Source organism: Pezoporus flaviventris, unplaced genomic scaffold (genome assembly GCF_033815535.1).
Source record: "Pezoporus flaviventris isolate CSIRO_AGI_PZ_B2104156 unplaced genomic scaffold, CSIRO_AGI_Pfla_v1 ptg000834l, whole genome shotgun sequence".
NCBI lineage: Eukaryota > Metazoa > Chordata > Aves > Psittaciformes > Psittacidae > Pezoporus > Pezoporus flaviventris.
This window is the reverse complement of record NW_026893379.1, coordinates 47150-60283: the sequence shown is the minus strand read 5'-3', so window position 1 is coordinate 60283 and position 13134 is coordinate 47150. Positions and strand designations below refer to the sequence as shown.

The 13134-nt window shown below is 59.3% G+C and overlaps 1 protein-coding gene across 1 annotated transcript; it reads left to right on the top strand.

The window, feature by feature from the left end:
- Positions 1-6493: 6493 nt before the first annotated feature.
- Positions 6494-12882, top strand: ELOB (elongin B). The gene is made up of 4 exons (XM_061444354.1): positions 6494-6504; positions 8747-8881; positions 10544-10652; positions 12759-12882. The coding sequence occupies exons 1-4, from the start codon at positions 6502-6504 to the stop codon at positions 12869-12871; spliced, it is 360 nt and encodes a 119-aa protein (XP_061300338.1). The 5' UTR covers positions 6494-6501; the 3' UTR covers positions 12872-12882.
- Positions 12883-13134: the final 252 nt, after the last annotated feature.

Here is a 13134-nt window from a genome sequence, read left to right as displayed (position 1 = left end):
GCAATGGAGGAGTGAATGGGGGTATGAGGGAGCCTTAAACGGGCAATGGGGGCCTTAAAGGGGCAATGGGGGCGTTAAGGGGGCAATGGGGGGGTGAATGGGGGTATGGGGGGGTCTTAAAGGGGCAATGGGGGGGTTAAAGGGGCAATGGGGGGGTATGGGGGGACCTTAAAGGGGCAATGGGGGGTTAAAGGGGCAATGGGGGCATTGAATGGGGGTACGGGGGGGCCTTAAAGGGGCAATGGGGGGGTTAAAGGGGCAATGGAGAACTTGAATGCGGCAATGGGGTCTTTAAATGGGGCTATGGGGGCTTTAAATGGTCAATGGGGGGGTGAAGGGGCTAGGGGGTGTCTTAAAGGGCCAATGGGGGGGTTAAAGGGGCAATGGGGGAGTTAAAGGGGCAATGGGGCCTTAAAGGGGCAATGGAGGGGTTAAAGAGGCAATAGGGGTCTTAAAGGGGCAATGGGGCCTTAAAGGGGCAATGGGGCCTTAAAGGGGCAATGGAGGGGTTAAAGAGGCAATAGGGGTCTTAAAGGGGCAATGGGGCCTTAAAGGGGCAATGGGGCCTTAAAGGGGCAATGGAGGGGTTAAAGAGGCAATAGGGGTCTTAAAGGGGCAATGGGGGTCTTAAAGGGGCAATGGAGGCCTCCAACCCCTATCGGAGCCCCTCCCCCAGGCCCTATGGGGGGGCCCCCCCCGCGTGTCCCAATTGGCGGGAAATAAAGGACAAGGCGGGAAACCACGTGTGTGGGGGCGGGGCCGGCGCTGATTGGCTGCTGAGGGAAAGGGGCGGGGCCTGCTCGCATGGTTGGCGGGAATTACCCCACTCAAGAGCCACGTGGTACAGATAGAGGCCGCCCCATAGCACTGCCCCATAGCATTGCCCCATAGCATTGCCCCATAGCGCTGCCCCATAGCATTGCCCCATAGCGCTGCCCCATAGCGCTGCCCCATAGCATTGCCCCATAGCGCTGCTCCATAGTGCTGCCTCATAGCGCTGCCCCATAGCATTACCTCATAGCGCTGCCCCATAGCATTGCCCCATAGCGCTGCCCCATAGCATTGCCCCATAGCGCTGCTCCATAGCATTGCCCCATAGCGCTGCCCCATAGCATTACCTCATAGCGCTGCCCCATAGCATTGCCCTTAGCACAGCCCCATAGCATTGCCCCATAGCATTGCTCCATAGCATCACTTCGTAGCGCTGCCCCATAACCTTGCCCCATAGCATTGCCCCATAGCCCAGCCCCACAGCTGCCCCATAAGTGCCACCCGCGGCGTCTGAGTTGGGGCACAGCTTTATTCAGTGGGGCAGGGGAGGGAACTATGGGTCCCAGTGGGGATCTATGGGTCCCATGATGGGGATGCGTCAGTCGTAGGGGTGGATCTGTGGGTCCAGGCAATCTCTATGGGTCTCTGTGGGGTCCAGATGGATCCCTATGGGTCCCTATGGGGTCTCTCAGGCACCGTCAGCTCTCTTGGGGGTCACAATAAATAAGGGGGGGTCCCGGGTGTGGGGCAGCTCCAGAAACCTGTGGGGAGATGGGGGTCAGAGGGGACGGGGCTATGGGGAAGGGGAGGGGCTATGGGGAAGGGGTATGGGGAGGGGCTATGAGGAGGGGGAGGGGCCATGGGAGTCACGTGACCTAGAAGTTCTCGTAGTCGCCTCCATTGTCCTCGCTCTCGCTCGCTGTTGGGGGAGGGGAAGGGGGCGGGGTCAGAGAGGTCACGTGGCGGTGGTGGGGCGGTCACGTGGTGGGGGGGTGTCACGTGGGGGTCACTCACCACCGCCCGCGGGGAGGTTGATGTACTCGAGGCTGCCGCCTATGGGGCAGAGAGAACAGAGCGGCTATGGGGCTGTCGGGCTCTATGGGGCTCTATGGGTCCCTGTGGGGTCTTTATAGGGCTCTATGGGGTCTCTATGGGGTCTCTATGGGTCTCTATGGGTCTCTATGGGTCCCTATGTGTCTCTATGGGGTCTCTATGGGTCTCTATGGGTCTCTATGGGGTCTCTATGGGTCTCTATGTGTCTCTATAGGTCTCTATGGGGCTCTATGGGGCTCTATGGGGTCTCTATGGGTCTCTATGGGTCTCTATGGGTCTCTATGTGTCTCTATAGGTCTCTATGGGGCTCTATGGGGCTCTATGGGGTCTCTATGGGTCTCTATGGGTCTCTATGGGTCTCTATGGGGTCTCTATGGGTCTCTATGGGTCTCCATGGGTCTCTATGGGGTCTCTATGGGTCTCTATGGGTCTCTATGGGTCTCTATGGGGTCTCTATGGCTCTCTATGGGGTCTCTATGGGGTCTCTATGGGTCTCTATGGGTCTCTATGGGTCTCTATGGGGTCTCTATGTGTCTCTATGGGGTCTCTATGGGGTCTCTATGGGTCTCTATGGGTCTCTATGGGTCTCTATGGGTCTCTGTCGGGTCTCTATGGGTCTCTATGGGTCTCTATGGGTCTCTATGTGTCTCTATGGGGTCTCTATGGGTCTCTATGGGTCTCTATGGGTCTCTATGGGTCTCTATGGGGTCTCTATGTGTCTCTATGGGGTCTCTATGGGGTCTCTATGGGTCTCTATGGGTCTCTATGGGTCTCTGTGGGTCTCTATGGGGTCTCTATGGGGTCTCTATGTGTCTCTATGGGTCTCTATGGGTCTCTATGGGTCTCTATGGGTCTCTATGGGTCTCTATGGGGTCTCTATGTGTCTCTATGGGGTCTCTATGGGGTCTCTATGGGTCTCTATGGGTCTCTGTGGGTCTCTGTGGGTCTCTATGGGGTCTCTATGGGTCTCTATGGGGTCTCTATGTGTCTCTATGGGTCTCTATGGGGTCTCTATGGGTCTCTATGGGGTCTCTATGTGTCTCTATGGGTCTCTATGGGTCTCTATGGGTCTCTATGGGGTCTCTATGGGTCTCTATGGGTCTCTATGGGTCTCACCAAAGGGGCTCTGGGCTCCATCCGGGACGTTCTCGTAGTCGCCACCAGGGGGCGCTGTTGGCGGGAAAAGGTCACGTGGGGTCAATGGGGCCCAATGAGCTCAAAGGGGAGGGGTTATTGGGGGGATCAATGGGGGTCACGTGGGGACGGGAGGGGGTCGGGTCACGTGGTCGCCGCCCACCCGCGCGGTCGCTCTCCTCGTCCGGGATGACGTCACTGCGGGAGGGGGAGGGGTCAGCCGCGGTCACGTGATGGGGGGGAGGGGGGGGGATGGGGGACACGTGACTCACACGTAGCCGGTGACGTAGGTGTCGTTGGTGTAATCGTCATCGCGCTCCTCGGCGGGGGTTGGGGCCCGGGGCGGGGGGGGGAGGGGGGAGCTGCGGGGGGGGGCGGGGCCACATGGACCCAACCCTGCCCCATAGCGCCCCATAGGGACCCATAGAGACCCATAGAGACCCCATAGAGACCCATAGAGACCCCATAGAGACCCCACAGGGACCCATAGAGACCCATAGAGACCCATAGAGACCCCATAGAGACCCATAGAGACCCCATAGAGACCCCATAGGGACCCATAGAGACCCATAGAGACCGATAGAGATTTCATAGAGACCCATAGAGACCCCCCAGAGACCCATAGACACCCCATAGAGACCCATGGAGACCCCTTAGGGACCCATAGAGAACCCATAGAGACCCATAGAGACCCCACAGAGAACCCATAGAGACCCATAGAGACCCCACAGAGACCCTATAGAGACCCATAGAGACCCATAGAGACCCCATGGAGACCCCATAGAGACCCATAGATTTCCCCCCTGCCCCATAGACCCCCATTGCCCCACATGTCACCCACGGGATGGTCTCAGTCAGGTGCCCCCATTGAAGCGGCTGTGGTGGGGGACCTGGGGGGAGATGTGGGGCAGAGACACGCTATGGGGCAGTGCTATGGGGAAGGGCTATGGGGCAGCGCTACGGGGCAGCGGTATAGGGCAGGGCTATGGGGCAGAACAGTGCTATGGGGTAGGGCTATGGGGCAGCGCTATGGGGCAGGGCATTGGGGCTGGGCTACGGTGGAGTGCTATGGGGCAGGGCTATGGGGCAGTGCTATGGGGCAGGGCTATGGGGCAGGGCTATGGGCAGTGATATGGGGCAAGGCAATGCGGCTGGGATATGGGGCAGCGCTGTGGGGCAGGGCAATGGGGCAGGGCTATGGGGCAGCGCTATGGGGCAGGGCAATGGGGCTGGGCTATGGTGGAGTGCTATGGGGCAGGGCTCTGGGTGGTGATATGGGGCAGGGCTATGGGGCAGGGCTATGGGTCTCGATGACGTCACTCACATCTCTGGGGCGGGAGGACCACGAAGGTGCCGGGGGGGCGGGGCCTGGGGGGGGGAGGGGGAGGGGTCAGAGCCCGCCCCCGCAGCGGCCCCGCCCCCCGCCCCTCCCCCACTCACTTGTCCGGGTCCAGGGGGGCGCCGTGACCTGGGGGGAGGGGCGGGGCTGAGCGTGACCCTTGGGTGACCCCCCCCTGCCCCATAGATCCCCCCTAGCCCCATAATTCCGCCCCAGCCCCATAAGTGCCCCCCCAGCCCCATAGATCCCCCCAGCCCCATAAGTGCCCCCAGCCCCATAAGTGCCCCCCCAGCCCCATAGGTCCCCCCAGCCCCATAACTGCCCCCAGCCCCATAAGTGCCCCCAGCCCCATAGATTCCCCCTCAGCCCCATAAGTGCCCCCTCACCGTGGGGCCGGCGGCACCGGGCACAAATGGCCGCCAGCAGCAGCGTGGGGGGCAGCAGGATCAGGCCCCAGAGGCCGCTATGGGGCCACGGAGCCTCCATGGGGCCTGGGGGGGAGTTGGATGTGAGGCAGGCGTGGGGCCGGATGTGTGGGGCCCGCTTCACGCCCGTCCCACACATGACGCGCTGCGGTTGGGAACTGGCACTGCCCCATAAGTGCAGTGTCTGCCCCATAAGTAGGAGGGCCCCAGCATCCATGGGCCCCATAAGCACATCCCTGCCCCATAGATCAGCCCCATAGATCACCCCATAGAACAGCCCCATAGAACACCCCATTGATCACCCCATAGATCATCCCCATAGAGCCCCATAGATCAGCCCCATAGAACCCCATAGACCCCCATAGATCAGGCCATAGATCATCCCCATAGATCATTCCCATAGAACAGCCCCATAGATCAGCCCCACAGATCACCCCATAGATCATCCCCATAGAGCAGCCTCATAGAACCCCAAAGACCCCCATAGAACGCCCCATAGATCATCCCCATAGATCACCCCCACAGATCACCCCATAGATCATCCCCATAGAGCAGCCCCATAGAACCCTGAAGACCCCCATAGATCGCCCCATAGATCATCCCCATAGATCACCCCATAGATCATCCCCATAGATCACCCCATAGATCACCCCATAGATCATTCCCGTAGATCATCCCCATAGAGCCCTATAGATCAGCCCCATAGAGACCCATAGAACCCCATAGGCCCCCATAGATCACCCCATGATCATCCCCATAGAGCAGCCCCATAGCCCCCCCCAGCCCCATAGCCCCCATTGATCACCCCACAGCTCCTGCAGGCGCCTCCAGCCCCGAACCTTTCCCAGGGCCCCCCGGAAGCTGCGGCTGCCGCCGTGGGGCAGGAAACGAGGGGGGGTGAGGGAGGGGTGGGGGGCAGGATGTGGGGCAGGCTATGGGTCTATGGGGCAGGTATAGAGGCTATGGCACAGGTATAGGGGCTATGGGGCAGGCTATGGGGCAGGTTATGGGTCTATGGGGCAGGCTATGGGTCTATGGGGCAGGCTATAATCTATGGGGCAGGCTGTTGGTCTATGGGGCAAGCTATGGGGCAGGCAATGGGTCTATAGGGCAGGTTATGGGGCTGGTTATGGGTTTATGGGGCAGGTAGAGGGGCTATGGGGTAGGCTATGGGGAATTTTATGGGTCTATGGGGCAGGCTATGGATCTATGGGGCTGGATGTTGGTCTATGGAGCAAGCTATGGAGCATGCAACGGGTCTATAGGGCAGGTTATGGGGCTGGTTATGGGTTTATGGGGCAGGTAGAGGGGCTATGGGGCAGGCTATGGGGAAGGTTATGGGTCTATGGGGCAGGCTATGGATCTATGGGGCAGGCTATGGGTCTATAGGGAAGGTTATGGGGCAGGCAATGGGTCTATAGGGCAGGTTATGGGGCTGGTTATGGGTCTATGGGGCAGATTAAGGGTCTATAGGGCACACTATGGGTCTATGGGGCATGCTATGGGTCTGTGGGGCAGGTTAAGGGTCTATGGGGCACGCTATGGGTCTATGGTTCCCCATAGCCCCCCCAGACTCCCTTCCTGCCCCCCCCAACATGGCGCCGCCCTTCCCAACATGGCGGCCTCACCGCCACCAAGATGGCGGCGCCGTACGCGCAGCAGGGCGGAGCCATGACCCGCGCATGCGCACCTCCACCCCCCCGCCGCCGCCCCGCCCTGAGCCGCGGTGCACTCTGGGACCGTGGCGGACCCGGCGGCGCTGACGGCAGCAGCGGAGCCATGGTGGGAACCGGAGGGGGGAGGGGGGGGAAAACGGGGTGGGGGAGGGGTGCGGGGGGAGGGGGGGGACGGGAACGGAGCCGTCGGACCCCGTTGGAACGGCGGGAAACGGCGGGAAACGGCGGGAAACGGCGGGAAACGGCGGAAACGGCGGGAAACGGGAGGGAACGGGACAGGCCCGGCCTGAGGGGAGGCCACGCCCCCTTCGACGAGGCCACGCCCCCCCCTCCCCGGCCTCCCATTGATAACAATGGGCACACACGGACACCCCATAGAGCCCCATAGGGACCCATAGAGACCCATAGCCCCCCATAGACCCCCCATAGAACCCCATAGGGACCCATAGAGCCCCATAGGGACCCAGAGACCCATAGGGACCCATAGAGACCCATAGCCCCCCATAGACCCCCCATAGAACCCCATAGGGACCCATAGAGCCCCATAGGGACCCAGAGACCCATAGGGACCCATAGAGACCCATAGCCCCCCATAGACCCCCCATAAAACCCCATAGGGACCCATAGAGACCCATAGGGACCCATAGACCCCCCATAGAGACCCCATAGAACCCCATAGCCCTCCCATAGAGCCCCATAGAGACCCCCTAGAGCCCTATAGAGACCCCCGTAGTGCCCCATAGAGGCCCTATAGAGACCCCCGTAGTGCCCCATAGAGCCCTATAGAGACCCCCGTCGCGCCCCATAGAGCCCTATAGAGACCCCCGTCGCGCCCCATAGAGCCCTATAGAGACCCCCGTCGCGCCCCATAGAGCCCTATAGAGACCCCCGTCGCGCCCCATAGAGCCCTATAGAGACCCCCGTCGCGCCCCATAGAGCCCTATAGAGACCCCCGTAGCGCCCCATAGAGCCCTATAGAGACCCCCGTCGCGCCCCATAGAGCCCTATAGAGACCCCCGTAGCGCCCCATAGAGCCCTATAGAGACCCCCGTCGCGCCCCATAGAGCCCTATAGAGACCCCCGTCGCGCCCCATAGAGCCCTATAGAGACCCCCGTAGCGCCCCATAGAGCCCTATAGAGACCCCCGTAGCGCCCCATAGAGCCCTATAGAGACCCCCGTCGCGCCCCATAGAGCCCTATCGAGACCCCCGTCGCGCCCCATAGAGGCCCTATAGAGACCCCCATAGAGCCCTATCGAGACCCCCGTCGCGCCCCATAGAGCCCTATAGAGACCCCCGTCGTGCCCCATAGAGCCCTATAGAGACCCCCGTAGCGCCCCATAGAGCCCTATAGAGACCCCTGTCGCGCCCTATAGAGACCCCCGTAGTGCCCCATAGAGCCCTATAGAGACCCCCGTAGTGCCCCCTAGAGCCCTATAGAGACCCCCGTAGCGCCCCATAGAGCTCTATAGAGACCCCCGTCGCGCCCCATAGAGCCCTATAGAGACCCCCGTCGCGCCCCATAGAGCCCTATCGAGACCCCCGTCGCGCCCCATAGAGCCCTATCGAGACCCCCGTAGTGCCCCATAGAGCCCTATAGAGACCCCCGTAGCGCCCCATAGAGCCCTATCGAGACCCCCGTCGCGCCCCATAGAGGCCCTATAGAGACCCCTGTCGCGCCCCATAGAGGCCCTATAGAGACCCCCGTCGCGCCCCATAGAGCCCTATAGAGACCCCCGTCGCGCCCCATAGAGCCCTATAGAGACCCCCGTCGCGCCCCATAGAGCCCTATAGAGACCCCCGTCGTGCCCCATAGAGCCCTATAGAGACCCCCGTCGCGCCCCATAGAGCCCTATAGAGACCCCCGTCGCGCCCCATAGAGCCCTATAGAGACCCCCGTCGCGCCCCATAGAGCCCTATAGAGACCCCCGTCGCGCCCCATAGAGCCCTATCGAGACCCCCGTCGCGCCCCATAGTGCCCCATAGAGACCCCATACAGACCCTATAGACCCCCATAGTGCCCGATACAGACCCCATAGTGCCCCATAGAGCCCCATAGTGACCCCATGGAGCCACATAGACCCCCCTAGCGCCCCATAGAGACACCATAGAGCCCTATAGAGACCCCCATAGACCCCCCTAGTGCCCCATAGAGACCCCATAGAGCCCTATAGAGACCCCCCTAGCGCCCCATAGCGCCCCATACAGACCCCATAGAGCCACATAGACCCCCCTAGCACCCCATAGAGACCCCATAGAGCCCCATAGAGACCCCCATAGACCCCCATAGCACCCCATAGAGACCCCATAGAGCCCTATCGAGACCCCCGTCGCGCCGCGTCTCCCCAGGACGTGTTCCTCATGATCCGGCGGCACAAGACCACGATCTTCACGGAGGCCAAGGAGTCGAGCACGGTGCTGGAGCTCAAGCGCATCGTGCACGGCATCCTGAAGCGGCCCCCCGAGGAGCAGCGCCTCTACAAGGTGCCTGTGGGGCCGGGGGGGCCAGGGGGCAGCTATGGGGCGGCTATGGGGCACTATGGGGGGATATGGGGTGTCTATGGGGCAGCTATGGGGGGCAATGGGGTGTCTATGGGGCAGCTGTGGGGGTATATGGGGTGTCTATGGGGCAGCTGTGGGGGTATATGGGGTGTCTATGGGGCAGCTATGGGGGTCTGTGGGGGTATATGGGGTGTCTATGGGGCGGCTATGGGGCAGCTGTGGGGGGCAGTGGGGTGTCTATGGGGTGTCTATGGGGCAGCTGTGGGGGTATATGGGGTGTCTATGGGGCAGCTATGGGGCGGCTATGGGGCAGCTATGGGGGGCAGTGGGGTGTCTATGGGGTGTCTATGGGGCAGCTGTGGGGGTATATGGGGTGTCTATAGGGCGGCTATGGGGCAGCTATGGGGGTATATGGGGTGTCTATGGGGCAGCTATGGGGGGCAGTGGGGGTATATGGCGTGTCTATGGGGCAGCTATGGGGGGCAGTGGGGGTATATGGGGTGTCTATGGGGCAGCTATGGGGGGCAATGGGGTGTCTATGGGGCAGCTGTGGGGGTATATGGGGTGTCTATGGGGCAGCTATGGGGGGCAGTGGGGTGTCTATGGGGCAGCTGTGGGGGTATATGGGGTGTCTATGGGGCAGCTGTGGGGGTATATGGGGTGTCTATGGGGCAGCTATGGGGGTCTGTGGGGGTATATGGGGTGTCTATGGGGCGGCTATGGGGGGCAATGGGGGTATATGGGGGGTCTAAGGGGGTCTGTGAGGGCCTGTGGGGATCTGTGAGGGGCTGTGGGGGTCTATGGGGGGGCTATGGGGGTCTATGGGGTGGCTGTGGGGGTCTATGGGGTGTCTAAGGGGGTCTCTGGGGGTCTGTGGGGGGTCTTTGGAGCTCTATGGGGGTCTATAGGGGTCTGTGGGGGTTCTATGGGGGTCTGTGGGGGGGCTATGGGGGGTCTATGGGGCACTATGGGGGTCTATGGGGCGGCTATGGGGGGGTCTATGGGGCACTATGGGGGTCTATGGGGCACTATGGGGGGTCTATGGGGCTCTATGGGGGGGTCTATGGGGCACTATGGGGCTCTATGGGGGTCTGTGGGGCACTATGGGGCACTATGGGGCTCTATGGGGCACTATGGGGCTCTATGGGGGAGTCTATGGGGCACTATGGGGGGGTCTATGGGGCACTATGGGGGTCTATGGGGCACTATGGGGCTCTATGGGGCACTATGGGGGTCTATGGGGCACTATGGGGGTCTATGGGGCACTATGGGGCTCTATGGGGCACTATGGGGGTCTATGGGGCACTATGGGGCTCTATGGGGCACTTTGGGGGTCTATGGGGCACTATGGGGCTCTATGGGGCACTATGGGGGTCTATGGGGCACTATGGGGTTCTATGGGGCACTATGGGGGTCTATGGGGCACTATGGGGGTCTATGGGGCACTATGGGGCTCTATGGGGGGGTCTATGGGGCACTATGCGGGGTCAATGTGGATCCATCGCTGTCAATGGGAGCCGGGCGAGGGGGCGTGGCCTGGGAGGAGGAGGAGGAGGGGGGCGTGGCCAGCGGTGCCCCTCCACGTGACCGCGGAGGCCTGCGGCGCTCCCTGTCCATGGCGGCCGTGCCGGGCGCCCCCTGCAGGAGGACCAGGTCCTGGAGGACTCCCGCACGCTGGGGGACTGCGGCTTCACGAGCCAGACCGCGCGGCCACAGGCACCGGCAACTGTGGGGCTGGCGCTGAGGACGGCAGGTGGGACCCATAGAGACCCATAGGGACCCATAGAGACACATAGGGACCCATAGAGACCCATAGGGACACATAGAGACACATAGGGACCCATAGAGACCCATAGAGAACACATAGAGACCCATAGAGACACATAGGGACCCATAGAGACCCATAGGGACCCATAGAGACACATAGGGACACATAGAGACACATAGAGACACATAGGGACACATAGGGACCCATAGAGACACATAGAGACCCATAGAGACACATAGGGACCCATAGAGACCCATAGGGACCCATAGAGACACATAGGGACCCATAGAGACCCATAGAGAACACATAGAGACCCATAGAGAACACATAGAGACCCATAGGGACCCATAGAGACACATAGGGACACATAGAGACACATAGAGACACATGGGGAGACATGGGGACACATAGGGACACATAGGGACACATAGAGACCCATAGAGACCCATAGAGACACATAGGGACACATAGGGACACATAGGGACCCATAGAGACCCATAGAGACACATAGGGACACATAGGGACACATAGGGACCCATAGAGACACATAGGGACACATAGGGACACATAGGGACCCATAGAGACACATAGGGACCCATAGAGACCCATAGGGACCCATAGAGACCCATAGGGACCCATAGAGACCCATAGGGACCCATAGAGACACATAGGGACACATAGAGACCCATAGGGACCCATAGAGACACATAGAGACCCATAGAGACACATAGGGACCCATAGAGACACATAGGGACCCATAGAGACACATAGGGACCCATAGAGAGACATAGGGACACATAGAGACCCATAGGGACCCATAGAGACCCATAGGGACACATAGAGACACATAGGGACACATAGAGACACATAGGGACACATAGGGACACATAGAGACACATAGGGACCCATAGAGACCCATAGGGACACATAGAGACCCATAGGGACACATAGAGACACATAGGGACCCATAGAGACACATAGGGACACATAGGAACACATAGAGACACATAGGGACACATAGAGACCCATAGGGACACATAGAGACCCATAGGGACCCATGGGGACCCATAGGGACACATAGGTACCATAGGGACCATAGAGTACCCATAGAGACACATAGCGATCAATAGGGTGGTTTTGGGGTGGTTTTGGCTCATTTTGTGGTGTTTTGGGTGGTTTTGGGGTGTTTTTGGCTCATTTTGAGTGGTTTTGGGGGTGTTTTTGGCTCATTTTGGGTGGTTTTGGGGTGTTTTTGGCTCATTTTGAGTGGTTTTGGGGGTGTTTTTGGCTCATTTTGGGTGGTTTTGGGGTGTTTTTGGCTTGTTTTGGGGTGTTTTTGGCTTGTTTTGGGTGGTTTTGGCTCATTTTGTGGTGTTTTTGGGGTGTTTTTGGCTCATTTTGGGTGGTTTTGGGGTGTTTTTGGCTTGTTTTGGGGTGTTTTTGGCTTGTTTTGGGTGGTTTTGGCTCATTTTGGGTGGTTTTGGGGTGTTTTTGGCTCATTTTGGGTGGTTTTGGGGTGTTTTTGGCTCATTTTGGGTGGTTTTGGGGTGTTTTTGGCTTGTTTTGGGGTGTTTTTGGCTTGTTTTGGGTGGTTTTGGCTCATTTTGGGTGGTTTTGGGGTGTTTTTGGCTCATTTTGGGTGGTTTTGGGGTGTTTTTGGCTCATTTTGGGTGGTTTTGGGGTGTTTTTGGCTTGTTTTGGGGTGTTTTTGGCTTGTTTTGGGTGGTTTTGGCTCATTTTGTGGTGTTTTTGGGGTGTTTTTGGCTCATTTTGGGTGGTTTTGGGGTGTTTTTGGCTTGTTTTGGGGTGTTTTTGGCTTGTTTTGGGTGGTTTTGGCTCATTTTGGGTGGTTTTGGGGTGTTTTTGGCTCATTTTGGGTGGTTTTGGGGTGTTTTTGGCTCATTTTGGGTGGTTTTGGGGTGTTTTTGGCTTGTTTTGGGGTGTTTTTGGCTTGTTTTGGGTGGTTTTGGCTCATTTTGGGTGGTTTTGGGGTGTTTTTGGCTCATTTTGGGTGGTTTTGGGGTGTTTTGGGCTCATTTTGTGGTGTTTTTGGGGTGTTTTGGGCTCATTTGGGGCCGTTTGTGGGTGCAGAGGAGCCCTTTGAGCCGCTGCGCATCGACGCCTTCTCCAGCCCCCCCGAGCTCCCCGATGTGATGAAGCCCCAGGACGCCCCCGGCGCCGCCCCCGAGGCCCCCCTGCCCTGAGCGCGCCTCCACACGCGTGTTACATACATGTTACATGTGTGAACATGGGATGCAGGTGTGTTACAGGCGTGTTACATGTGTGAACATGGGATGCAGGGGTGTTACGTGTTACAGGCGTGTTACATGTGTGAACATGGGATGCAGGTGTGTTACAGGCGTGTTACATGTGTGAACATGGGATGCAGGGGTGTTACATACGTGTTACATGTGTGAACATGGGATGCAGGTGTGTTACATACATGTTACATGTGTGAACATGGGAT